The sequence below is a fragment of the Azolla caroliniana genome, unplaced genomic scaffold (genome assembly GCF_043228905.1).
Source record: "Azolla caroliniana isolate FFs.n. ecotype wild unplaced genomic scaffold, voAzoCaro1.0.p SCAF_10, whole genome shotgun sequence".
NCBI lineage: Eukaryota > Viridiplantae > Streptophyta > Polypodiopsida > Salviniales > Salviniaceae > Azolla > Azolla caroliniana.
Window position 1 is genome coordinate 18,682,895 of NW_028230445.1, and position 27,169 is coordinate 18,710,063.

General features: G+C 38.6%; 3 protein-coding genes across 3 annotated transcripts; 1 reads left to right on the forward strand and 2 right to left on the reverse strand.

The window, feature by feature from the left end:
• Positions 1 to 554: 554 nt before the first annotated feature.
• LOC147859339 (pentatricopeptide repeat-containing protein At2g27610-like) lies at positions 555 to 5,059 on the reverse strand. Its single transcript, XM_087325745.1, has 2 exons — positions 4,786 to 5,059; positions 555 to 4,480 (listed from the first exon to the last, which is right to left on the reverse strand). The coding sequence occupies exons 1-2, from the start codon at positions 4,867 to 4,869 to the stop codon at positions 1,361 to 1,363; spliced, it is 3,204 nt and encodes a 1,067-aa protein (XP_087181871.1). The 5' UTR covers positions 4,870 to 5,059; the 3' UTR covers positions 555 to 1,360.
• A 1,087-nt stretch (positions 5,060 to 6,146) lies between these two features.
• On the reverse strand, positions 6,147 to 9,317 carry LOC147859340 (pentatricopeptide repeat-containing protein At3g09040, mitochondrial-like). The gene has a single exon (XM_087325746.1). The coding sequence runs from the start codon at positions 9,118 to 9,120 to the stop codon at positions 6,241 to 6,243; it is 2,880 nt and encodes a 959-aa protein (XP_087181872.1). The 5' UTR covers positions 9,121 to 9,317; the 3' UTR covers positions 6,147 to 6,240.
• Positions 9,318 to 15,620: 6,303 nt separating this feature from the next.
• LOC147859341 (hydroxymethylglutaryl-CoA synthase-like) lies at positions 15,621 to 19,099 on the forward strand. The gene is made up of 11 exons (XM_087326336.1): positions 15,621 to 15,776; positions 16,093 to 16,332; positions 16,422 to 16,565; positions 16,726 to 16,884; positions 17,099 to 17,172; positions 17,267 to 17,342; positions 17,452 to 17,507; positions 17,627 to 17,714; positions 17,848 to 17,985; positions 18,474 to 18,623; positions 18,734 to 19,099. The coding sequence occupies exons 1-11, from the start codon at positions 15,702 to 15,704 to the stop codon at positions 18,920 to 18,922; spliced, it is 1,389 nt and encodes a 462-aa protein (XP_087182462.1). The 5' UTR covers positions 15,621 to 15,701; the 3' UTR covers positions 18,923 to 19,099.
• The last annotated feature ends 8,070 nt before the right edge of the window (positions 19,100 to 27,169 follow it).

Consider the following 27,169-nt stretch of genomic DNA (forward strand, 5'->3'; position numbering starts at 1 on the left):
CTCGAGGTTGGTAGCAAGTTCTACATAGCAGTTCTTGAAGTTGAAGTTCATACCTTAATTCATGCCTTCACTTTACTAGTTTATTTCTTCCTCAATGAACACCTGAATGACTTTATCTGTAGCTTGTCTAAAATTCTGTGTCTTCATCAAAATACCATTTCTTTTAGCAAACTTCTCTCCCAATAATTCGGGCAAATTGCATAAAATGGTTTAAGAACTGCCTCACACAAACCATATATTGGGTATGAACCAAATGGAGGTTATGAAGTACTGCCTCACATAAACCATTACCGGGGTATTAAACAGGCAGAGGTAATGATGAGTGGGCTGAGTCCAGGGTGGGATGTCACTATAAACTATCTGTAGAAGTGGTATAACTCGTAGGTTTGTACGTGATGCGAGTACCATGACATACAATCAATGTTGCTGCCAGCAGATAATGGATTGGCAACAAAATAACTCCGTTGGTTTAGTAATCAAATAAAGATGAGAGATACTCAACACTAAAATAGTTACGAAAAGTAGGTTCCCCTCTTTTGAAATTTGCAAATCAGTAGAAATAAGCTCAGTGGTTTCAATATCTTGATTTGATGTTCATGTGCTTAATGGATTCTAGCAAATAATCACATTGATACAATGTAGGCATCATTTTATAAAATAATGTCCCTCCGAAGCCTTAATCCAAGTACGCTTTTACTTCAATTTATCAAGAACAAACACAAGTGCACCAACACAAAGTGATGCCATTTGAGGTTTGTTGAAATGCCATTTGCATGATGGTTAATACTTGTTTACTGGTTGGATTCAAAGTGCACCAACACAAGTTATCATTGATTTTGTTTTTTGTCGGGGAAAATTGTCTTCACCCAAATAGTATTCTGCAACGGGATTGCATTCTCTTTCTCAAAAACATATCTTAACAGTGATAGCATTCACAATCAAATACTACATGGATCTTTCAAACAGCCATCTCTTCAACGATAGCTTTCAAAGCTTACTACATGCATGTTTCAACCCATATAAGAGTTTAAAACCCTCTTAGAATAATGCATTGGCCTCATCTTTTACAATTGTTGTCACTGAAGCCTCCAAAGATGTTCAAACTATTTTTTTTGACTGCATTCACCCATGATCCATGTCTAGAGCTTCATTTGGGCCATATACCCACTATCTGTGCAAGCATTCTTGGATATGTGTAATCTCTTGTATGACTTCAACTGGATAGCATTCATCTTTGAATATTGACTATGCCTCCTATCTTTTCTCAAAGATGGTCATGTCATAGTAGTTCATGAGAGTTCCAATGTATTCATTGATAGCTCATCGATCCATTTCTTGGTAAACATCCAACCACTTTCCTTTAATCATAATCACACAGGCACCTACTGCCTTCAAAGATGTGAACACAGTTGGCATCACGCACTAGAATTCGGCGCTTCTCAACCATTGATATAAGTGAGATGGTTGAGTGGCAGCTATTGCAAATCCGCATGTTCATTGTAACACATATAGGCATGCCTTTAGGTGTATTAATGAGAGCACATCCAATAGCCATCTTGCTGCTGTGGCCACACAAGTCCTTCCTTTTATTGTCTGAAATGGTTTGTCTATATACCCAATTTGAATGTTGGAAATGGTCTACTTGTGACAGTTTCCTATGGATCTCGTCTATCTTCGCATGTATGAGAATATTTTGAGGATGGCTCTTATCATCTTCAACAAAAGAATGCATATTTCCAAGACAATCAATCCACTGACAACATCCATATATTTTTGATGCTTTATTCTTAGCTCTCAAAACCTCAATTCTTTCTGCCTCTGCTTGCATTCCAGCAGTTGCATATATTTGCTCCATGCAGAAATATGCAGCTGAACATGTTTCATCCAATCCCACTGATTTTTCAAACGTCCATCTCCCGTAAGTCACATTCCTCCATTTTCTACAGGCAGCCAGCATTGTTAAAAATGGAACAATATGGCCACAATATGAAACTTTCTCAAGCAACGCTTTTGCCTTCTCAATATGTCCAGCTCGACCAAATAAATCAATCATACACGTGTAGTGCTCTACCACCGGATTGAGATTGTTAACGATATGCATTTCATTGAAAAATAACTGTTCACCCTCCTTCAGAAGGCCAGCATGACTGCATGCAGTCAACAGAAGAATGAACGTAACTGAATTTGGTACTATATTAGCTATCTTCATCATTGTATAGAGGTATAAGACAGCATTGGCTTGACCTAACTGGGCATATCCACCTATCAGGACATTCCAACATACAGCATCATGTACTGGAAGTTGTTCAAACACTTCTTGTGCTTTCTTCAGTGCACCACACTTAGAATACATGTCTAGCAATGTATTACCAAGAACCGCATCTTTTTGTAATAATCCTTGCTTTCCAATCTCTTCAACTATACCCTCCCCAATCTGTAGTGAACCCAGAATACTACAAGTTTTCAAGATACAAGCATAAGTTACTGCATCAGGAGAGACTCCCTTAGCTTTCATCTGTCTGAAACATTGAAAAACTTCATCATTGAACCCTTGGTGTGCATACCCAGAGATAAGGGCATTCCAAGCCACCACATTATGTGTTGGAAGCAGTTCAAATACTTCTTGTGCTTTCCTTAGTTCCCCACACTTTGAATACATGTCCACCAATGCAGTGCCGAGAACAATGTCTTTTTGCAATAGCCCATTCCTCCTGATCTCAGAATCTATCTCTTTTCCAAGTTCTAGACACCTAACTATGCCACAGGTTTTCAAAATGCATATATAAGTCACTGCATCTGGATTTATTCCCTCTTCTTGCATTTGTATGAAAAACTCTAACGCTTCATTACCGAGTCCATGGTGGGTATATCCAGCAATAAGGGCATTCCAAGAGACCACGTCTCGTACTGGAAGCTGTCTAAACATGTTATATGCCTTCTGTGGTGCACCGCACTTAAAATACATGTCCACCAATGCATTACCAAGTACAATATCTTTTTTCTCAAATCCTTGCTTTCTAATATCAGCATCTAGCTTATCTGCAATCTGTAGAGACCCTACAATGGCACAAGCTTTCACAATGCAAACATAAGTTACTATATCTGGATGCACTCCTTCATCCTCCATTTGTCTGAAACACTTCAATGCTTCATCCCCGAGACCGTGTTGGGCATACCCAGTAATGAGAGCATTCCAAGAAACAACATCTCGCAATGGAAGCTGTTCAAAAACGTCACGTGCTTTTTTCAACTCTCCACATTTGGAATACATGTCTACCAATGCATTGCCGAGTGCAACATCTTTTTCCAATAACCCTTGCTTTCTGACCTCTGTGTGTATGCCTACTCCAATCTCTAGAGACCTTATAGCACCACAAGCTTTCAAAATGCAAACATAAGTTACTACATTTGGACGTACTCGCTCATCTTTCATCTTCAGGAAACAACCCAATGCTTCATCACCTTGCCCATGTTGGATGTATCCAGCAATGAGAGCATTCCACGACACTGCATCTCGCATTGGAAGCTGTTGAAATACTTCTTTTGCTTTCTCCAGTGCCCCACACTTTGAATACATGTCCACTAGTGTATTTCCAATGGCAATGTCAGTTTGCAAAAGCCCTTGCTTTCTGACCTCGGCATCAATATCTTTTCCGATATCTAGAGATCCGATAATTCCACAACATTTCAAAACACATATATATGTTACAGAATCTGGACGAACACCATCATCTCGCATCTGTTGAAAGCACTTCAATGCTTCATGACCAAGTCCACAATGGGCATATCCAGCAATCAAAGCATTCCAAGTCACAACATTTTGTATCCGAAGTTGGTCGAACACTTCTCGTGCTTTCATCAGCGCACCACACTTGGCATACATGGCTACTACGGTGTTGCCAAGAACCACATCTTTTTGCAATAGCTCTTGCTTTCTGACCTCAGCATCAATTTCTTCCCCAATCTCTAGAGATCCAACAATGCTACAAGCTTTTAAAATGCAAATATAAGTGACCGAATCTGGACGAATGCCAGTAATTTTCATCTGCTTCAAACATTTTGAAGCTTTGCTGGCAAGGCCATGTTGTGCATATCCAGTGATGAGAGCATTCCAAGAAACAACATCTTTTATGGGAATTTGTTCAAAAACTTCTTCGGCTTTCTCCAGCACCCCACACCTAGCATATGCAGTAACCAGGGCAGTCGCAATATAAGCATCCTTTGAAATCAAGCTTTTCTTCAGAATCTCGTTATGGATTCTCTTTGTTTGCACGAGATTCTTTGATTTTCCAGATGATTTAATGAGATTCAAAAGTGTGATTCGATCAGGAAATTCTATTTTTGGAAGCTCGTGTGCCACTTCCGCATGAAAGATTAGGTTTTTTACCTTGTCTTTGACGCAAGGGGGGTTGTGGTGTGCATCTATCCATAAAGCTTTTCCTGTTTTTTTGTGTCTGAAATCAGGGGATTTGGCACTTCTCTGTCATGAAACACCATTAAAGCTTAACATATAGCGCACAACGCAGGGGTGATGATGCATGATTGCCAGCAATCGTTTGTGATACTGGTTTGAAGTGCTGATTATGTATGATATTTTGTAGTCCTGCTGTATATGCGGTGGTGATAGCATATGATAAGGTATGGTGAGTGTATGGTGATGATGATAATGTATGATGAAATTTGGTGATGATGCATAATGATGATAGATGATGCATAATTGTGAATTAGGGTGGTAGTGATAATGTATACTGTATGATGTAAATGTGATGATTTTGATTTGCTTACTTTGTAGTGACGATTATCCCAAAAGCTCGAAGGATCCCTCAAGAGCTCTTCCCACAGGAACTGCGTATCTTTGCATACATTCATCTCCACTGTCTCCGCCTCCGTCCGTCTGTCTGTCTGTCTCTCAGATCATTCCTTGGAGAGAAATACACGGCAAGCATTTTTAATCAAGAAATCCATAGCTCGATTATATTCTTCTTCTTCTTCTTCTTCTCCTGAAGCTTTCCATTACCAACGCTCTGCTCAAAATTAGGGCCAAACGCTGTAAGCCATGCCCCTAAGGTTTTGTGATATTTACAAGACTACCCCTTTATCATTCCTTCACCACCAATACTCGGGAACTAGAGTCATGAGATTTATTACTATAAATAACTCGTAGGAGGCTATATTTTGGTAAGTTTGCGGGGGCGTTTTCAGTAAACTGTATGCCATTCGATTCGACCCGCCAACTCATGGATAGTTAGCCTTCGATTCGATTTCCTTTTACGTTAATCGTCTTTTACTATGGTTCGAGTTTCATAAAAGCCCCCGAGGAATCGAGATTCTAATCAAGTTCCAATGCTTTGCTATATTATCTCATGATTTCCTTAAATGCCTTCAGTTATTTAATCGTATTCAACAACATTCTTCACTTAAAGGGCAATATCGTTTCTGTTTGTTGTAATGGTGGAAAATATGTCACTGTCAAGGTTGCGAACCCATTTTTTACGTGTCATTTTGCCATTCTGCATATCATGAACATAAAACCCTTTGTTCAAGACATGGCTTAGGCTAAATTTATGAAAGGGATTTACGATGTACCCCATGTTATTAAACCCATTCTCACGTGTTACATTACACCAACATTTTAGGTTTTTGGTAAGCTATTTGTGTGGAGGTGTCCTCCTCATAGTCTAAATAAGATCCTACATATCAAGCCACGTGATAACCATAATCATCCATAATCATCGTGACAGGTTGAACACACATAAAATGCTTATTTCACATTATGTTGTAGCACCTCATGCCTTGTTACTAAATTGCAAGCGCGAGCAAATTGTATAAATTCCACTTCTTCATCATTGATTGAGGTTTGGACCAAATTCATGGAAAGGACAAATGCAACACATCATTATTACTTGTCCCAAGCAAATTTAACAACACAATTATCAATGGATCCAATTGTTGCAATTAAAGAATTGCCCTTGATTTGTTGAGCACTATGTCTCTCCCATCAAGATGGAGAATCAACCCTTTAAAACATGACCAACGCCACTATATTGTGACAAACCTGAACTATCATTTTCTGAATCTTCATGTGAATCATTTATGCCTAGTATACATATAAACATAAACATAAAATTAGACTGTATTAAAAGGTGCCTTATGCAATACTATATTGAGCCAACAAGTAGACACAAAATTTACATCATTTACAAATTTAACGTACAAAACAATTAACAAAATTATTAGTTTTTACACCATTTCCATACAAGCTGATGCATATATACTTTCAATACAAACATATGCAGCCTCATAGTCCTCGTCCATATGTATCTTTGATTCCTCAAATGTCCATTGTGCAAGCTTCACGTTCCCCCATTTCCTACAAGCACCCAACATGGTTAAGAACAACCAAAAATGACCACCCGAACATGACACATTTTTTAGCACTGCTTTTGCTTGATCGAAGTATCCAGCCCGACCATATAGATCAATTGTACAACTATAGTGTTCTATGGTTGGAAAGACACCATACACACTACACATTTTGATAAACAACTTTTCTCCCTCCTTCAAAAGACCTATGTGACTGCATATAGCTAGCAAAATCGTGAATGTGACCGCATCTGGAACAATATGTTCCAATGTCATTTTCCTGCATAGGTCTGAAACTAAATTAGCTTGACCTAACTGAGCATATCCACCTATGAGGGCATTCCACGAGACCAAATCACGCATTGGGAGCTGTTCGAATATCTCCCGAGCCTTCTCTGTTGCACCACATTTGGCATACATGTTTACTAATGCATTGCCAAGCACAACTTCTTTATGCAGTAATCCTTGATTTGTAACCTCCACATATATGTTTTCCCCAGTCCCAAGAGAACCTATCATACCACAAGCTTCCGAAACGCAAGCAAACGTTATTGCATCTGGATGAATACCCTCGCCTTCCATCTCTTGGAAACATTTTAATGCTTCTTCTCCGAGCCCATGTTTGGTGTACCCAGCAATGAGGGCATTCCAAGGAACAACAGTGTTGGTCAGAACATATTTGAATACTCCTCTTGCTTTCTCTAACTCACCACATTTGGCATACATGTCCAGCAATGCTGTGCCAAGCACAGTATCCGTTTGTAATAGTCCTTGCTTTCTAACCTCGGCATCTATAAATTCTCCAACCTCTAGAGACCCTACGTTGCCACAAGCTTTTAAAACACAGATGTAAGTCACCACATTTGGACAGATGCCTTTATCTTGCATCTCCTTGAAGCATTTCAATGCTTCATCACCAAGCTCATGTTGCGAATAACCAGAAATCAATGCATTCCAGGAAACTACATCACGCATTGGGATCTCTTCAAATACTTCTCGTGCTCTCTTCATTGCACCACATTTGGAATACATGTCCAACAAAGCATTTCCAATCATGATATTTTCTTGCAATAATCCACGCCTTCGGATCTTAACTTCTATATCTCTTCCTATCTCGAGAGACCCTATAATGCCACAAGCTTTTAAGATTCCAGTATAAGTTATTATGTTTGGACAAATTCCTTCATCTTCCATCATTTGGAAACATTTTAATGCTTCATCACTGAGGCCATGTTGGACATAACCAACAATAAGAGCATTCCAAGACACAACATCCCGTACAGGAAGCTGTTCAAATGCTTCTCTTGCTTTCTCCAACACACCACACTTGGAATACATGTCCACCAATGCGGTACCAATCACAACATCATTTTTCAGTAGTCCACGCTTCCTGACCTCAACACAAATTTCTTCCCCAAATTTTAGAGACCTTACAATGCCACAGGCTTTCAAAGCACATATATAAGTCACAGCATTTGGACAAACTCTCTTATCTAGCATCTTCTTGAAGCAGTCCAGTGCTTCATCAGCTTGCCCATGTTGGACATAGCCAGCAATGAGCGCATTCCACAACACAACATCCTGCCCTGAAATCTGCTCAAATACTTCCCGTGCTTCTTCCAATGCACCACACTTGGCATACATGCTTACTACAGCAGTGCTGAGAGCAACATCTTTATCCATTATCCCAAGGTCTCTAACCTCCACATGTATATCCTTCCCAATATCTACAGATTTGACAACGCTGCAACTTCTCAAAATGCACATATACGTTATCGAATCGGGAGAAACTCCATCATCTCGCATCCGTTGAAAGCATTTCAATGCTTCATGACCAAGCTCATGCTCGACATATCCATTGATGATGGCATTCCACGACACGACATCACGTACTGGAAGCAGATCAAATACTTCTTGCGCTTTCTCCAACACACCACACTTGGAATACATGTTTACCAATGTGTTCCCAAGCCCAACATCTTTCTTCAATAATCCTTGTTTTCTAACTCTAGCATCTATAACTTCTCCGATCTCCAGAGCTCCTGTAATGCCACAAGCTTTCAAAATACAAACATAGGTTACTATGTCAGGCATGACTCTAGCAGTTTCCATCCTTCTAAAGCAAATTAATGCTTCATCCCCGAGCCCATGCTGGACATATCCAGAAATCAAAGCATTCCACGTTACAACATTATGAATAGGAATGAGATCAAACACTTCTTGAGCTTTATCAAAAGCACCACATTTTGAATACATTGCAACCAGCGTATTACCAAGCAGCACATTCTTCTCCAGTAAACCTTGCTTCCTAACCTCACGATCAATATATTCCCCAACATCCAAAGACCCATTAATGCCACAAGCTTTTAAGATGCAGATATAAGTGACTGAATCGGGGAAGATTTCAGAATCCTCCATAAGCATCAAGCACTTCAATACATTGTCATGGTGGCCATGTTGGGCATATCCAGAAATCAAGGCCGTCCACGTAACAACGTTTGGAATAGGGATCTTCTCAAACACTGCCTGTGCTTCTTGAAGGGCACCACACTTTGTGTAGGTTGTAATCAAGGCTGATGCAATATAAATATCTTCAAAGATCAACCCCTTCTCAAGGACGAATCCATGTAGCCTTCTGGCTTGACAAAGATTCTTCTCTTTGCCACAAGACTTTATCAGATTCAAAAGCTTCACTTGATCATGGTGGCACAGTAGCTTACCTTCGGGGGATGCAATCATGTCAGGCGTGGGTTTCATTAACTGTGTCTCTTCTCATCACAGACCACAGAATGCGCGTCAATTCTGACCGCACTGTGTGGACCTACACCACTTACATCCTCTGAGAAGCACAAAATTACAAGATTGTGAGCAACTGAGCTTCACAGATATATCATTTGAATCCATTTGAAACAACTGTGCGAAACGAAGGGGTAACTAGTCTCAACGTCAGATAGCAGGAATCTGATCATTTCAAACAAATTTATATTTCGGCGACTGATCTCCCCATGTCTCAGTAATACGAAGTAAGCGTATTTGTAGGCCCTTCACAGGATTAGTTTTATAAATCCCACAAGTTTTTACCAATTTACTGCTAAATGCTCATAAAATAATCTACAATACAATTCACAGTTTGGAAAAAGCGTTTAAAACTGAACCACATAAATTTACCAAAGATAAGATATTGGGAAAAAAAGTGAAACAGTTTCAGCAGTTTACACCATATTCGGTTGGATTCGCAAAACCATCTTGGACTCTGCAATTGGAACTTTTACCCTACATATGTACAATAATTCCAAGCCTACTAAAGCTAAGAATCTGCCTCTTCTTTGATACACATTATTGCAGTTCTAATAAACACTAATCATTGGACACATTAACCACCTCAAATGACAGCATTTATTTGCTATTCTAAACTACCATTGGAAAAACAAGACACTTAATAGAGTTCAATCCACTCAATGACACCATGTCTTCCCCGTGATTTCCGTTAAATCTCTGGTATTAGCTACATTTTTAAAATAACTGCATTCATGATCCGGGGAATTAACTCATTTTTTGATGGTAAGTAGAATTACATTCTTGAGTTGTTGATTGACAGTTACAATTAGGAAAATTTTTCTTCTCTACTCGACTTCATCTACATTAAATTGTGGATGCCACATTTCTTTGCACGTGATAACATAAACAGATAAAATCCAAAACAGGATCATGAAAATGATTAAAATCCTATAATGTATTCCAAGGATTAAAATTCAAAGGATTAAACTATGAATAACGGTTTACTGGAGCCATAAAGCATCAATGGTTATGAAGATAAGGGTGTTTTCCAGGAGGAATTAAAGGTAAATGTTTGAACAATAAACATTCTTTTATATCTATTTGAAAGGTATATATAGAACCACAATCCCTTCAATTTTATGAACATATTCAGGGATCGCCAACAGCACAGCTCAAACGTAAAAGTTTTGGGTGACACATGATACGATTGGACTTGGGCCCTAGCTAACGTTATAAGCTCGGCTTAGCTTCAGGGTTGCCCTAACCATATCTAATTTCTCAACATTTCAACCCAAATCTGGTTTTAGCCTTCGCACACCGTAAACACCTTGCAACACAATTCATTTCGTGGTGTTTTATATATTCTCTTTACCCACAGCGTTAACGAATACGATGAAAACACCCGCCATTTCTACAAAACCTTCAATACAAAATCTAACTTTCATACATTCTAATTCGATTCCTTTTATCTTCGACTTTGTATATTGTTCTCATACAAACTAAATGCCTGTGTCATGCCCCTACTTTCCCATGTGTTAATAACAATGAAATTCCTCAGAATGTAACAATATACAAAGAGCTTCTGAAATCGTAAAGTGCTCTTTTATATTATCATGTTGATGTCCTTCTGGGCCAGTAAAAAGTGTACGACAATTTGGCGGAATGAGAGGGTTTTTCTATTTCACTAGCAATTCAAGGTCCATTACTTCATAGCTAAACAACAATACAACATACTTCCAGCTCTTCTTGCATATACAGTTACATTCGTCACATATTATCATTTACTCTACCACGTTTACAGGAAGCAAATCGACAAATGTTTATGCAGAACACCTTGGTCCAGAGTTTCCAAAACTTTCAAAAGTTGAATTAGAGATGAAGAATTCAGGATTAAAAGAATAACTGCCTCAAAATCAATACGGACTCTAACCAAGAACATTCATAATATAATAACATAACCAGTGCTAAAAATATGGGTATGTGCATCCTTTGGAACTCTTACATTTACCAACATGGAAATGTTAGTTGTAATCTTATGTAACATAAATAATGCGATACAGGTTCCTCGCCCACCTTCACCACTCTTACGTCCAACTGAATCCATAAGTCAGTTAATAGCACTGTGGTTTTGATTCAAGCTGATTCAAAGATCCTCTCACTTTGGTTTGGTTGACTTCCATTCTGAATGAATGGAAATATACAATCGTTTCCGACCAGCTACATTAACGAGTACAGGAATGCGGATTACAGTGCCCGATTACGTATATACAATGGTCTTCTACTAATTAAATTAATAGATACTGGAGTGCGAAATACAGAAGCCAGAGTCCGTCTATTTAGTCGTCTCCCTCTAACTAGATTCATGTGTACTGCAATGCAAATTCAGGAGATTTTTTCTTCTTCATAACAAACATCACCAAGGAAGTGTCCAGTTAGACACAAAAAAAGAACGATTCGCAGCCAGAATCAGAGTCCCAACACTGACACCAAGGCGAACGAAACAAACCATTTCTAGGTCATCCTGTACAAGTCGGTTACACTAGTCCTAAATGTCTCACATGTAGAATGTCGACTGTTTGTGATTCTCGATTGAAGTCTATACCCTCGATTCAACATTACACCGAACTTTCAGACAAGATCAAAAGTACGCACTACGCATTGTTATAGTCCTCACAATCGGCATTAATGTGCGAATTCTACGGATGTCAATTAGTGCTAATTCGGAAGACGAAAACAATACACCGGCATCTATATCAAGCACAGATATTTTCTTGAAGGTGATAAAGATTTGAGATAGCCGATCGGTAATTTTAAATGCTGTAGATAGAAGAGATAAGCCTGTACGAAAAGCATCGCTAGAACATGCATTTCACCACATTTGGACATCGTCTGGAAGCAATCGATCATTCGGAACTACCTATAAGAAAACTTAGCTACAGATAAACCTAATATCGCAGTTCGAAGAAGAACTCCACAAGCGAAATAAAAAACCACGTTCGCACCTAGGGCAGCCCTACACTAACTCGGAGGTAAAAGTTCAGCAATTTCTTGAATACCAAAAGGCTCCCATTAAGCAGGAAAGGAGAATCAACCAATACAGAAAAAGAGAGCAGGTTAAAAGAACTGTAGCAAAGTGTTCGAGGATTCGTGCAGATGAGATTAGACTACACGATCACGGAGGCCTCGCTCAAAACCGAGTTGTCGATCTGTCCCAGACATCAACGCGTAGAAGCCATGGCATCATCCTTACTCTCTCTCTCGTCCGGAGACAGGAGAGGGGTAAAGAAGAAAGCTACTACGATCTGCCATAGCCGGGCCTTCATTCAACTGCAGAAGAACTCATTGGGTCTGCATTTATGCTGCTGCTGCAGGAGGTAAACGGAAACCCTAAAAACCAGAGCGCTTTCACATTTGTCCGCCTCCTCCTTCACATTTGTCCGGCCAATATTGACCCCATCGGACCTAACTAAGCCCTAAAGCCCAATTGTTCTTCTCGATAATGTGTCTCCTTCCTAAGAAAGGGATATTCATACTCTGATAGTGAGCGAAGTTTTCGCGCGTTTTTTTTCATGTGACAGCCACTGGGGGGGAGCTCTCTCTCTTGAGGATTGATTGCATGAGTTGGTTTTTTCGAGCTGTGCATGTTCTGGTCGCACGGCCTAAGGACTTTCAAAAAAACTTAGCTTCGTTGCTTGATCTTCCGATCAATCGAAGCTGTTGTGCATGGTTTTAGGCACGTCATAGATCAGTCGCGTAACTGCTTTGCCGCCTGATATAATGCCAATCTCGACACCTAACTTAGCTCAATGCGTATATTGTTAAACCATTCTCGATGAAATGAAGAATCGTTTACTTTTGTTATCACTTGGCTTATGGTATGTGAGTGTTGTCATGTTTTGGTGTCTTTTGTAGTTTTTTCTTCATCTTTATATTTACCGTTGTTTCGATAGATACTTATGTAATTGTGTGCCCTAAGGGTTTACCTTCGAGGTTTCTTCCTTGTCTAGGAAGTGGATATTTTATTTATTGCTTCTCGAGTACTAAAATCCATGTCCCACGTAATTGGGCTAATGGCAATGGGAATTGAAGATACAAACAAGCTAAGAAGCATTCAAGGGTTTTAGAGAGATAAAAGAAGTTCGAGATATACAAATTAGCAATTAAGAGCTAAAGAAACATAGAAATGGATTCAGGGGATGGAAAAGAAAAGGGTTATAGAGACATTTAGTTAGGCAGACGAGAATGGTTGTAATAAAAATATTTTAGATTATGCAGCATGTGGGATAATGATGTGTTTGCGCCATACTCATGCACGTCGTTTAAAAGAGTCATCATTCTTCTTTGGCAACATGTAAATGATTGTTCACTTAGGCAAATGGATTGTTCCATAACCATCCACTCGACATGAGCTATTTTTTCATCTTACAAAGTGGATAAATTGTAGGCACTAGCCCTTGGTTCTCCGATTCAAATTTCTTGATTGTAATATTGTTAGTGTGATTCCTCGAGCTTGCAATGTTTCGCGTTAGTGTGTGTACTTCCAATATTCCACTATGCCCCGAATTATGTTACCAACTATCAGATGGGTAGTAGGTTGTATGTATGCATAATATTACCTACAAAAAAACATAAAGGATCAGTGAAACATTGTCCCTTAATTGAACTTCTATGGCCATGAGCTACTTATTTAGGGATATTAAACGAACATAAAATAGTTGTTTTTGTGTAGTAACAAGTTTTCTTTGCTCTTATCTCGTATATCGTACATTTTTCTTATATATTTTGGTGGTGGCCAAATTATTTAAGGTTCCATAAGTTTCAAGTTTGCGAGGAATACAATGCTCCAAATTGTTTCATGTGAGTATAGCTCGAACTCTTTTTCCTCTCTCAAAGCCTTTTCAACTTTTCAACCCTTTATGTGCATGAGAAAAGAGTCAGAGTCCTAGAATTAAATCGTCAGTAGGTGGTTGTCGAACATGAGAGCTTAGGGAAGAAGTAAGATTCGAGTGGCCCGACTTGACTATGTAGTTCATCTAGGTGCCCCTTGCAATCAACATGGTCTCGCCTCACAATATATAATTTCTCTAGGTATATTAAATACGCATTGTGAATCAGTATTGTTCGTGTATCGAGATCAAAAGGACAACACTCAAGCAACGTACTCACATTGAAATGCACAAACATCTACATGATAAGGGCCGATATCAACTGCCACCCATGATTATGATTCTAGTAGTTGATTCAAGCAATGGGCGAACGAAGTAATACATGTCAATCTAGAAGGTAGTGTTCTCGGTTAAGGGTGACATAAAAACACAATGCCAAGAGCTTTAAAATAGCTTGCATATATAAGTACAGTTGCTAACAAAACAAACTACATACAAGGAGAAGTGAGTACCACAAAGGGAGATTTGCTCATGTTGTGGGCCATGTAGATGTGCTTAGGCATGTTAGTCTAGGCTCTTCAATCATTGTGCTTGGGTGAAAAATTGTTGGCATAGTTCAATGCATGTTGAGGTAAAAAACAGGAGAGGTGATAATTGCTATCATTTTCAATAAATGGAAATCGAGTTTTAGAAAGGATGACGTTAGATAACAATTATCGAGAATGTAAAAATGATGGCCATTTATAGGGGAAATCTACCCACACCCCAAATAAATGACAAGTCAAAAGGAGGAGATAAGTGCGAGTTGTTAAGTTCTACCTCTCTTGAAACGCAAAAAGCAAAAAGCAAAACCTTGATTGGGCGATCCAAGTTTTGGCAAAAGACGACAATGCCATCAGATAACAATCATTAAGAATGTCAAAGCTAGGGGGCGATTGACAAGGGAGATAAGTCCATACTGAAAGTAAATGCCGAGTCATCATTACGAGGAGATGGGTGCTAGGTATTGTACAAATTAAAACTTCGATTGATTGTTGTGATAAGGCGAAGTCATGGCATGAGATCAATATCTCAAATAAAGTAATGGCGAAAAGGATGAGGTATTATGAGAATTACGATGGATGATACAAGATAATAACTAGATGGATGATACAAGATAATAACTAGCCTGTCGGGAACCGACAAAACGTGGGTAACTTGAGGTAGACAAGGTCCTTCCCCCCCCATACTCCAAATGAAGTATGTAGAAGAAGGTGAAGAAGGTAAAGAAGAAGATGGAGATGGAGATGAATAATCAAGATGAAATTATGGTAGTGGTGGTGGTCATTAATCCAAGGTCAAAAAAAATTAAAGACATTTTATTTTATTTTATGTATATATAAAGGGATCAAATTTAGAGACTTTAAAAAAGTTAGTTCTAACTATTTTTAAGGGTGAAAAACAGGGGAGGAGGTAATGATGATGGGTGCTATCTCAAGACAAGAATACTCTTTTCTTCCCCATTCCCTCTTCAATACAAAGGTCTGATAGAACAGAGTCAATCAAGAAACAGAGTAATTTTAAGAGAATAGAGAGTACCATCATCCTTCTCTCTCCCTCTCTCCTGTGTAGAAATTTATTTGGTGTTAGTATTATTTTAACCTTTAATCTCTTAATCTTCTTCATCACCTAAACATGGCAATAGATAGACCTCAGAATGTTGGCATCCTTGCCATGGATATCTATTTCCCTGCAACCTCTGTTCTTCAGGTAATTATTTGCTTATTTTCATTTCCTCTGGTTCTCTGTCTGTCTCTCCATATATATATATATATATATATATATACATTGTCTATCTATCTATCTATCTATATTTATATATTTATATATATATTCTTTCAATTATGAGAGCTCTCTCTTTTCTGCATTTTCTTGGCAACATAAAGCTTAAATCTTCAAGATATTTATGAATTACATATCAGATTTGAATAGAAAAAGAAGCGCTAATGAAATCGATTACGGGTAAAATGTAATACTGAGAATTCTGGTTTCAAGTTATAAATGTGCTTCCATTTTGAGTAAATAGAGTGCACTTGAAGATTATGATGGGGTGAGCAAAGGGAAATATACAATCGGCCTGGGACAAGACCGGCTGGCATTTTGCACCGATCTTGAGGACGCGATCTCGATGAGTTTAACTGTGGTACAATCACTTCTCAACAAGTACAACATCTCCCCTATGCAAATAGGAAGGCTTGAGGTGGGAAGTGAGACTGTGGTTGATAAGAGCAAATCCATAAAAACATGGATCATGCAACTTTTCCAGGTAAAAATAAATAAATCTATGTCAGGTTTCGTTTCTGGGCAACGATATTTATAGAGAAGTTGTATAACAGTTGCTCTCTTCTGGCATAGAAATGTGGGAACACTGACATTGAAGGTGTGGATTCAACAAATGCATGCTATGGTGGAACCGCAGCGCTGTTGAATTGTATGAACTGGGTGGAAAGCACATCGTGGGATGGACGATTCGGGCTTGTAGTTGCTGCCGACAGTGCTGTAAGAAAGCTTATTCCATAGACACCTACCATATATAAACCCCAAACCCTAAAAATGAGAGAAAAATCTACTTGTTTCTCTGTAGTCCTAGCATATGATGTTTAGAAAAACCTAAAGAAACATTCTAAATAGTTGAAATTTATTTTATTTGCTGTTTAAGGTATATGCTGAGGGTCCAGCAAGGCCAACCGGAGGGGCTGGAGCGGTTGCGATGCTAATCGGACCGAATGCACCTTTAGTTATGGAGAGGAAATTCACAGGAACTCATATGGAACATGTCTATGACTTCTACAAGCCTCAGTTGGCAAGCGAATATCCGGTTAGTGGCTTTTATGAGTTACCCAGTCTAAGCAGAGATTTTAATCATTTCTTGTTATGAGTTTTCTCAAATATTATGCCGTAGAAATTTGTGGATTGAACGTGTCTATGGGATGTTTGTCGGAATGTCGATACAAGATACATGAGGACATTGATTTCTTCTTAGTATCATCATTTGCATGATATAAATTTTCTCAAGCTTTATTATTTTGTAGGTTGTTGACGGAAAATTGTCACAAACATGTTATCTTAAGGCACTGGACTTATGCTATGGGCGCCTATGTGAAAAGTAAATTTTCATGGTTGTGTTTTTTTTCCATGCTATATTAAAGGTAGTAAAAAAATACGGTTAAACACTAATGAAATCTTGGATATTGGAATAGGTTTGAGAAAGTGGAAGGAAGACCGTTTTCTTTGGCTGATGCAGACTATGTGGTGTGTCATTCGCCCTACAACAAGGTAACTAAAAGGAAACCCTTGTGTTCGAAGGCTAAAAATTTATACAATTTTCAAAGGACATGGATGATCTTTCAATCCTTACATATAATTACTTTGTTGGGAGTTTCAGCTTGTGCAAAAAAGCTTCGGTCGTATCATTTACAATGATTTTCTTCGACATGCAAGGTTTGTGGTGGAAAGCTATCTATTAATTTTTTAGTATGCATACTTTTTCCAGTGTCTTGCTTACATGCTTGGTTGAACATTGAGTTGAACTAACACGTTTCACTTGGTTCAACATCTAGCTACTTAACAAAGTCTGCAGTTGCATCACTCGAGCCATTCAGGACATTGTCTATAGAGGAAAGCTACACTAATCGCGATCTCGAGAAGGTTATTTTCTCTTCAACACAACACACATACACACATACACGATTTAATTCAACAGGCTGTGTATTGAAGAAGCAAAGTTTCATAATGTGGTATTCAACGATGTTTTTTCTGATTTTTACGTTTCTATATGTAGGCTTCGCAGCAAGTAGCCAAGCCACTTTATGATTTGAAAGTGGAACCAGCTACATTGCTTCCGAAACAAATTGGAAACATGTATTGTGCATCGCTTTATGCCGGCCTAACATCTCTCATTCATCAACAAGCCCAGCTGGTTTGTCTCTTTGATACATTGTTTTACTTTATCTTGTTTTTTCTCGAGAATTTACCAATGTTATAGATTCTAGAACAAAACACTGGAATGCCAAAAATACCCCAAAAATGTCATGTTCGTATCTCTAACTCTTTTGGAGATTTACCAAACATACCCCAACTATTTCAAAAATTACTGGAATGCCCTTATGTGCAAGATTTGTTTTCAAATGACAAAATACACCTACATAGTAGAAGTATTTATCAACATAACCAAAGTATCCCTATGTTCCTCGATGTGTTGCAAAAGAATATTCGAGTAAACATTTTAAGACTTACAGCTTTTTTAAAATCCTGAATATTCTGGTAAACTTTTTTAAGACTTCACAGCTATGTTAAAATCCTGGAAATGTTAGGGGTAGTCTTTTTTAGATTGTAACTGTGCTTGACTATTTTATGTTTTTTGAGAATTTTGCGACATAATCTAATTTTATATGCTTGACACAATAGGATGGAAAACGTGCACTCTTGTTCTCCTATGGAAGTGGCCTTGCATCGACCCTCTTTTCAATCCGCTTTTTTGAGGGCGATGGATGTTTCAGACTCTCCCAAATCGCTTCTGCCCTTGACATTTCGAGCAAGCTAAATTCCACCGTTGTGGTATTGAAAACAGAATACTGAGATCTAAATTTCCTTTTTATGCCATCTCAATTGATGTTTAAGTATTTCCTCTACCATCAACTTGATCAAGGGTTCTTTGTGTGTTATAGGTCCCCCCAGAAGAATTTGAGAAGACAATGAAGTTGATGGAGACTCGATATGGAGCTAATGATTTTAAACCAATTAGTGAAAAGAACATACTCCGGCCTGAAACCTTTTACCTAGTGGAGGTTGATTCCTTATATCGACGTTTCTATGATGTGATGCAATTGGACGGGGTTGCCAATGGTTTCCATTGAGGCGTTCTTTATCCTTACATTCTCCTACATTGATTAAAAAGTTGATTCTTACAAATTGAAGCCTATTTGTCAACCAAATTGTATAGGCATTCCTCATTATAATAATATACTTGGGCAAGATTGATCCCCATACAAAATTACACTCAAGGGGATGAAAGCCTTTTATCTTAGTTGCAATTCGAGTGATAAGATAGAAGGGTTTCATGGCTATCGATCAATTTTCATATTTTTTGACTCACAGAGCTATACCTCTAAAAGGACCTACAACTTAAGTTTTAATGAAAAGTCTTAAGCATTGCAAGCATTACAACTTTGTGAAGTTCTCATGTTGAATTACAACATAGGAAAGATGAATGAAAAGTAGCTATCCACGTATCGTAAAAATTGATTCCAATTCTTGTTTGCATTCTCTAACTATGGAAGTCAAGGGAGACATGGAAATTCTATTGTCTAATGCTTATGACAAATTCCCATAAAATATTGCTATCGTACACTAACATGGTATCATACAATACAATTATGTGACACTCTTATGGATGTAACTTGTACATGACCTAGGATTGAATTTTTTAACAAAACATTTGAGTGTGATTGTGTAACTACAAAAATCTTATTTGAGTATCCCAACCCACTCAAGAGTCAATACCTCCAATATATATTGATGTAAGAAATTCCAAAACCCTATTGTGCATGCTTATGTCCTACCCTCAAGAAATACTTGTATTGTACACTCACATAGTACTATCCAATACGATGATGCAACTCACTTACAATGGAACTTGTACATGGCCCATAACAAGGTATTTGTTCCGTACATGACCAGATGTGTAGATTTCCTATGTGCCCTTTAACAAAAGAAATAAGGACGAACAAAGTTAATACTGTAAGAATGATTTGAAGATGCATTAACATGTTATATTAGTATGGGTATATTTGAGAAAGTTCAATTTTAGTCAATTGTAGTGGCTCAACATGTAAGGTTAGGACTCCTAAACAATGCCCAACCATCCATTAGCAATAACCATAGATATTCACTCTAATATAAGAGCTAATGTGGTTGAAAGTTATGTTTTTCTATTTGTTCTCTCATGCAGAACAAAACATCAATTTCGAACAAATTCGAATGGATAAATATTTAATGTGAAACGAGCCATTCTAGTTTAAGTGGGCACTTAGTTAGACATGTGCACCCACACTGACCATGGAAAGCATACCTTTGGAAACCACAAAAAGTCTAGGGTTCTAAGTTCCACAGAGCGAGCATGTTAGACATGCAAGTATGTGCGTGTGAGGCGGCATGTACATAAGCAAGAGGGTGCACATGCCTAGTAGTAGTAGTAGTAGTAGTAGTAGTAGTGCATACAAAGCACACTAGTAGTAGAATAAGACTTAGTTAAAACGGATTTTTACCAATATTTTATACACATTCTTGACACCCCACCCCCCTCGAAGTGTAATCCACATGAAACCATTATTTAGGATGCATTGTGTATACATAAGAGACATAATGTAATGTATAGATGGTATCGGGACTACGGGTGTTGTCTAAGAATCATGGTATCGAAGCCAACAATCATCCGAATGGAAGCTCGCGACCCTCGAGAAGGTGCAACTACGGGCGATGGTGGAGATAGCGAATCGAAGACAACTCGTGCAAACGAACCTCGGTAGGAAAGGCCTACAAAACGCGGCCGCAGAGCCGATGTCCCCCACTTTCACTTCCACGACCTCATGGGTTGTGGTTGTGCCCACACTTGCTTGTACCAATAGCTCCCCTAGGAGCCATGTCACCTCCCTCTCGTAGTCGAACCTTGGCTCAAACTTGTCTAGCCCGCATATGTAGTCGAATGGCGTGGGTTGCACCAATTCGTGCCGTGCTCCGGCCAATGTGGATTGTGTGGGATCATCATTTGCTCCCCCGACACTCGGCTTCGGCACATCCATCCATGGTGCCTCGTGGTGGTGAGATGGCGAAAGAATGTCCGAGGAGGAGACGTTGGGGTTTGAGGCCGGAGGAGATGGTGGCGTCAACACCTCAGCCACCGCCGGAGATGGAGATGGAGATGGAGATGGAGATTGGGCGTGATATGTGTGGTGGATTGGGATGTGCATCCATGGTGCCGCAAAATGAGGCGGCGATGGAGAGGGAGATATAGAGAGTGGCATTAGGGTTGATGGTGAAGGAGGGGGAGAAGGAGATATGGTGGTCGGCATTGATGAGCTTGTGGGAGAAGGAGATATGGATGAGCTTGGGGGCGAAGGAGATGGAGATGGAGATGGAGAAGGAGAAGGAGAAGGAGAAGAAGAAGGAGATATGGTAGAGGATATACTTAATGCTGATGGAGAAGGAGAAGGAAATATGGTAGAGGATATACTTAGTGCTGATGGAGAAGGAGAGATGGTTGATGGCATTGATGTGGATGTTGAGCTTGAAATTGAGCTTGAGGGGGATGGAGATGGAGATGGAGCTGGAGTCCCATATGCATGTTTGAAATGATTCTTGTGTGTCGGAATACGCACCCAAGGTGATCTCCACCGAGCGGCCGATGGAGATGGAGATGGAGAGAGAGATATCTTTGCATGCTTATTTCGTTTAGAGTGATGGGAGAGAGAAGGAGAAGGAGAAGGGGAGATTAAAGGAGGATTTGATGCAGAAGAAATGTACATTGTAGTTGGTAGAGGATGAGGGGAGAGGGGAAGAGAGGGAAGAGGGGAAAGAGAAAGAGAGGATGAAGGGGAGAGACCACCACCACCACCACCACCACCACCACTACTACTACTACTACTACTACTGGTGGTGGTGGTGGTGGTAGTAGTAGGAGGAGGAGGAGGAGATGGTAGGATGGAGGGGGAAGGAGAAATTCTTGAAGGCTCCGCATTCGAAGGGGAAGGAGAGCTATCGGACGAGGCAATTGTGGTTGAAGGGGGTGGAGAAGAATCCAAGCTTGTTGGGGAGGGTGATGCATTGGACCTTGATGGAGATGGAGATGAGGTAGAGGCTAATGTGGGAGAGGGAGAGGAAGAGGGAGAGGGAGAGTTGGAAGCCAACCCCACTGAAGAAGTCAAAGGTGGCATCGAGTGTGAAACGGACGAAGAACCCAATGTCAAGATGGAGTGAGGGGGGATCGAGCTTGACAAAGTACTAGTAGGAGGCTCGCTCGACAAAGTAGTAGTAGGAGACTCGGGAGAAGGAGAGAGAGACTCGGCTGGAGAAGGAGAGGGGAAGGGAGATGGGGAGGGTGAGGGTGAAGCTAAACTTGTTGAAGGAGTTGAAGTGGAACTAGTAGTAGAATCCAATCCGAAAATGGAAGGGGGGAAGGTCAAGCTTGACGAAGGACTTGTAGGCGTCTCGACAGAGTGAACAATTTGTTCTATAGATGGAAGAAGAGGGGGTGGGATGGGAATAAGAGTAAGATAACAATTGGGAATAGGAGAGCGAGAGGGAGAAAGGGTAATGAAGCACGAAAGATAGAGGGATCCAAAAGGAGAAGAAGGAGAAGGAGAAGGAGATTGGGAAAAGGGGTCGGACAAAGGTATGGAAATGTATGGGGGAATATGACTGGACAAATACGGAAGGGACGATTCGAAGGAGGAGTTCAACGAAGAAGTTGCAAGAAAACGATTGAGAGATGCTAGTGCATATGAAAGGGGGGAAGGGAGGGAAGAAGAGGGTGAGGACGAGGGAGATTGGGTAATGGACGATTGAGAGGAGGACATTGAGTGAAAGTGAGAATGTGAATTGGAGTGGTAATGTCTATGAGGGTGGGAGTGGGGATGGGTATGGGGATGGGTATGAGAATGGTGAGCATGAGTGTGAGGGTCTCTAAAGGGCATGTTACTACTACTCGAAGCCGATGGGCCGCTTGCTTGGAAGGACATACTATCTTGCGCTATCACATTTGTAATTGCGACCTGCATGCTTATGATCAACATAATCACCATTGTAGCTTTCATGATTATGTGCCCATGTATTGTCATTTCGATCCTTTGGCAAAACAAAAAGAAAACGGAGTTTGTTAAGAGTTAGTCGACCATGTTGGAACTGAAAAGACTATTAACTTCATCATTGTTACGAAAACAAGATCAATATACACCACCTTCAATTAGTCTCACATTCATGCATGTTTGAAGCCACTTTTCCCAAAAACATGAATGAATTATATATCACTTAGGTGCAATGACCATGCCATCTATGTCTCCATGGAGTAATCCTTATTAGTTTCACAAGGTATATACTCGTTTCCTAAATCACATTAATAAATTTTGAAATACAAGTTATGACACATTCGCATTCCCTCTATCACATTGTACTCTCACATTTTTTATGATTTTTGTCAATCTAGAAGGCACATCATCATTGCGCAAACATGTTTTGACAACATCATGATAAAAGTCAATTGAAATGCCATAATAAATGAGCTTGAGTAAATTGGAGCTTAACCACATATCATCGCATGAGAATATGATCCTTTGTAACGAGGACATAAGTGAAGTTGTAATATGTTCAAAGATCATGTTCACTATTCATACAAATTTGAACTTAATTGTGTATGTTACCTAGCAATACAAGCATTATCTTTGTCACAAGTTTATGAATATAAGTTTTAAACACTATAAGGTTATGAATAATGTAGGTTCCATAAATCTTTGATACAATGCAAGGATTCAAACATTACACATGCAAGAGTAAAGAATGAACCTGTTACTAAATGAATGCATATATTGCTAACCGAGACGTCAAACTTGAATTGGCAAGGTGTTCATTTATGCGCATCTAGAAGACAATGTTGATCATCGGACCACATACTAAAGAATAATGGATATTAAACTTTTGTATACCAGTCGATGATATTACCATATAAATTGTTCACTTATGAAGTAATTCTTAATGTTAAGAAGATGTGAATTATTCATATAGCTCAAAACTTACGTAAGAGAACATATAAAAGTTTGAATTTGAATTCTGATATTCTAATGCAACATAGATTACATGTAAGTATGACTTCAATACCCTTCTGTGAATGCACGCTACACGTATGGATCACCCAATGTTCCCATTTAAGTGCATGCTCATTTTCAATTATTTCAAAAGTGAAAAAGGCTGCATATATGAGAGTAAAGAACCTGATAGTACATGAATGGATATAATTTGATGATCAATGTGTCGAACCTCTATCAACAAAGCTCATGAGCGCTATATTCTATTTATAACGAAAAATCATTCATCAATGAAATGAGGCTAAAAATAATTCTCGATGTTCAGGTAGCTACACCTTTATTTCATGTAGGTTTTATTTGTTTGACATGTTCACTCAATTTAATACGCACATTCTCTTGGTGTGAGTATATGGTAATGAACTTTTTGTTATTGATTTTTCAAATACTACAATTTTGTTTTCTCTGTTTGAGTTTTCATCCCGTAGTTTTAGTATTAAATTTACCAAACCCTCTAAGTTACTCTAATGAGATTGTGCAACTGACAATGATGAATGTCATAACACAAAATGAAAGGTGATGTATAAGCTTCGTGTGATTGCATTGTTAATATTTTTATACTAATAATTATAGACATATTATCCATGTTAAATCTCCATAGTATACATATATAAAAGCAACCACTTTCTCAAGCAAATCATATTTCTACCAAATAAAGGAACGAGAAGAACATACATACATTGTTCCATATTTCTAGGGCGATCAATAATTCAGTGATAAAATATTTTAGATTCATTGTCAAATTTGGTCCATTAGAGTGTGACGAGTATGAATATGACACTAATTTGATTAAAAATGAGAAACTTATGACTAGTAGTGGGTAACCCTGGCAAAGGCAAACAATACTTGTTCTTGGAATAAGGCATGTAAGCAAAGAAGCATGATCCACCCCCCACCCCCATCCCCTCTCTCTCCACGCCTCGCTCTCGCTCTCTCTAAATGTCAAGCAATGAGTTTAATATGATGCAAAAACTTACATCAAATGTAGTACAAAAAGATACATGTTGGTCACATATCATCTAACGTATTGATGGAAACAATATAGAAACATGATATATACACATGCATGAACATACATACATGCATGCATACATGTATATATACATGAATATGTGTTACACTCTTTCTACAATGTAGTTCGATTATGTTGAAGTAGGGCAAACATTTTTACTTAGAATTCAAATATATGATTGCTTTGCTTTGTGCTATAAGTCAAGAGATGTTTAAAGTTATAAGAATTCCCTCAAATTACCATTAAAAAAGAATTTGGTTTGTCCTAGTCAACTCCTCTGTGTGTGTTTCAGTGGGTGCATGTCTTGCCTCTCCTAAGTGATGTGCACAACGTAAAAATATAATATCTATGTCTTGTGTTATGAAATAACTAAAGTTGTCATGTTTGTCGAAGTTAACAAGAATATATATAAAGAGTAAACAAATGTTGGTGGATGTGACCTTTTGAAGCTAATGATTTTTTCTTTATAGTTTATTGTTTGGATTTTGATATCGAAAGTCGATGCTTTTGTTAATAAAGAAAGAAAGCACGCACACACCAAGCTAGACTAAAACATTGTCGACAATTGTTGTTTCAAGTTAAAGCAACTCAGTGTATATGATGTTAGCATATAGACGCGAAAAATGTATTTTCAAAGTATGTTTGCTATGGTTTAGTGATATAAAAATGTATTTCAAAGTATGTGGGCGATATAAAAAAGCATACCACCCAACCGAATTGAATTTCCATATCATACAACATAGCTTTTGAGTCGAATGTCCAAACCCCAAACTTCATTGTATATAAGACTCTTCCTTTGGAAAGCTCTAAGAGAATATTTGTAAATCAGCAATTTATGTATAAAACGTAATCTTATTGGGAATCAACAAAATTCGAACCTTATACCTTTAATTGACAAAGTATTGTAACTACTAAAATGTAGAAATGAGAAACACCATTAAAACATCTACCCCAAGAGACAATATATGCCGACCCATTCAGTGCACGAGGAACCCTAAATAAAGGCACCTCATTAAGTGAGAATGGGTCACATTATACTACCGAATATCCTACTAAAAATCTTATGTAGCCTACAAGCTATACTTCTATTTTGCAACCAAATCTTTTTATTCATAATACATATATACATCTACTTGTTTCTCATCTTATCTACATTCCTTGCTTAGGTTGTTTCAACCTCTTGTTTCTTATTCGAAAGTTAGACGTTTAAAGGCTCATTCGCCAAGATCTTGATCAACATAATCTTTGTCTCAACACCTATTAATGACTTATTTACGATATCTACGATCATTGTACCCATCTCCTGATCCATAATTGATGGATCCACAAACATTTACACAAACCCAATATGATTTTTCAGACATAGGAGTTGATTCTTAAAAGTGGTAGCAAATCGTGATGAACTAACTTGTACAATGGAGAGAAGATGTTGATAACTAACTTGTACACCTTGATGCCACGTAAAGAACTAGGGAATCGATTGAGTAAAATTATGCATGTGCACACACACACACACACACACACACACACACATGCTCACATGCATGTGAATTAGAGGAGACAAAGAGATCATTATACGCCAAAGACAATAGCATTAAGCAAAATGGGAGAAGATAAACAAATCTAGGATAATAATGAATGATAAATCAACATTTGATACAAGAATAAGGGCTTAGTTTATATGGGACACATGTATAAGTGTATATATATAAGTTTTTTTCCAAAAAAGGAGTAGCCTACCATTAGTTAAGAAAAGTCATATTAGCTAGAACATACAAAGTAGGTGGGAAGGAGGCGAAGATACTTCCAAAACCCTCTTGTGAAACCCAATGACCAACCACGGATCCTTCCCTTAAACGGGTTGAGGAGGTGAATGTATACACATTCAAACAGTAGTAGAGAACAACCAACAAGGGAAGAAAATTGTCAAATCACCTTACCATCCATCAACCGAAAAATTGGAATGCAACTCCAAAGCTTTCAAAAAGCAATTTGTTGTAACAATCCATAATTTGTATGTGTAGGAATACTATCATGTTCAACTTTTAATGAACTCACGAATTCTGACAAAATAGACACAAAGGTTTCTTCAACTAGCACTATTTGACCCTGAAACATTTGGCACACACACTGTGCTTTCCATAAAGACCATACAACCATTGGAGCCAATCTATCACACAATCTTAGCCATTTAGCGAACATTCGATCTTGCAAGAATCCTAACATCCAATTTGTTAGTT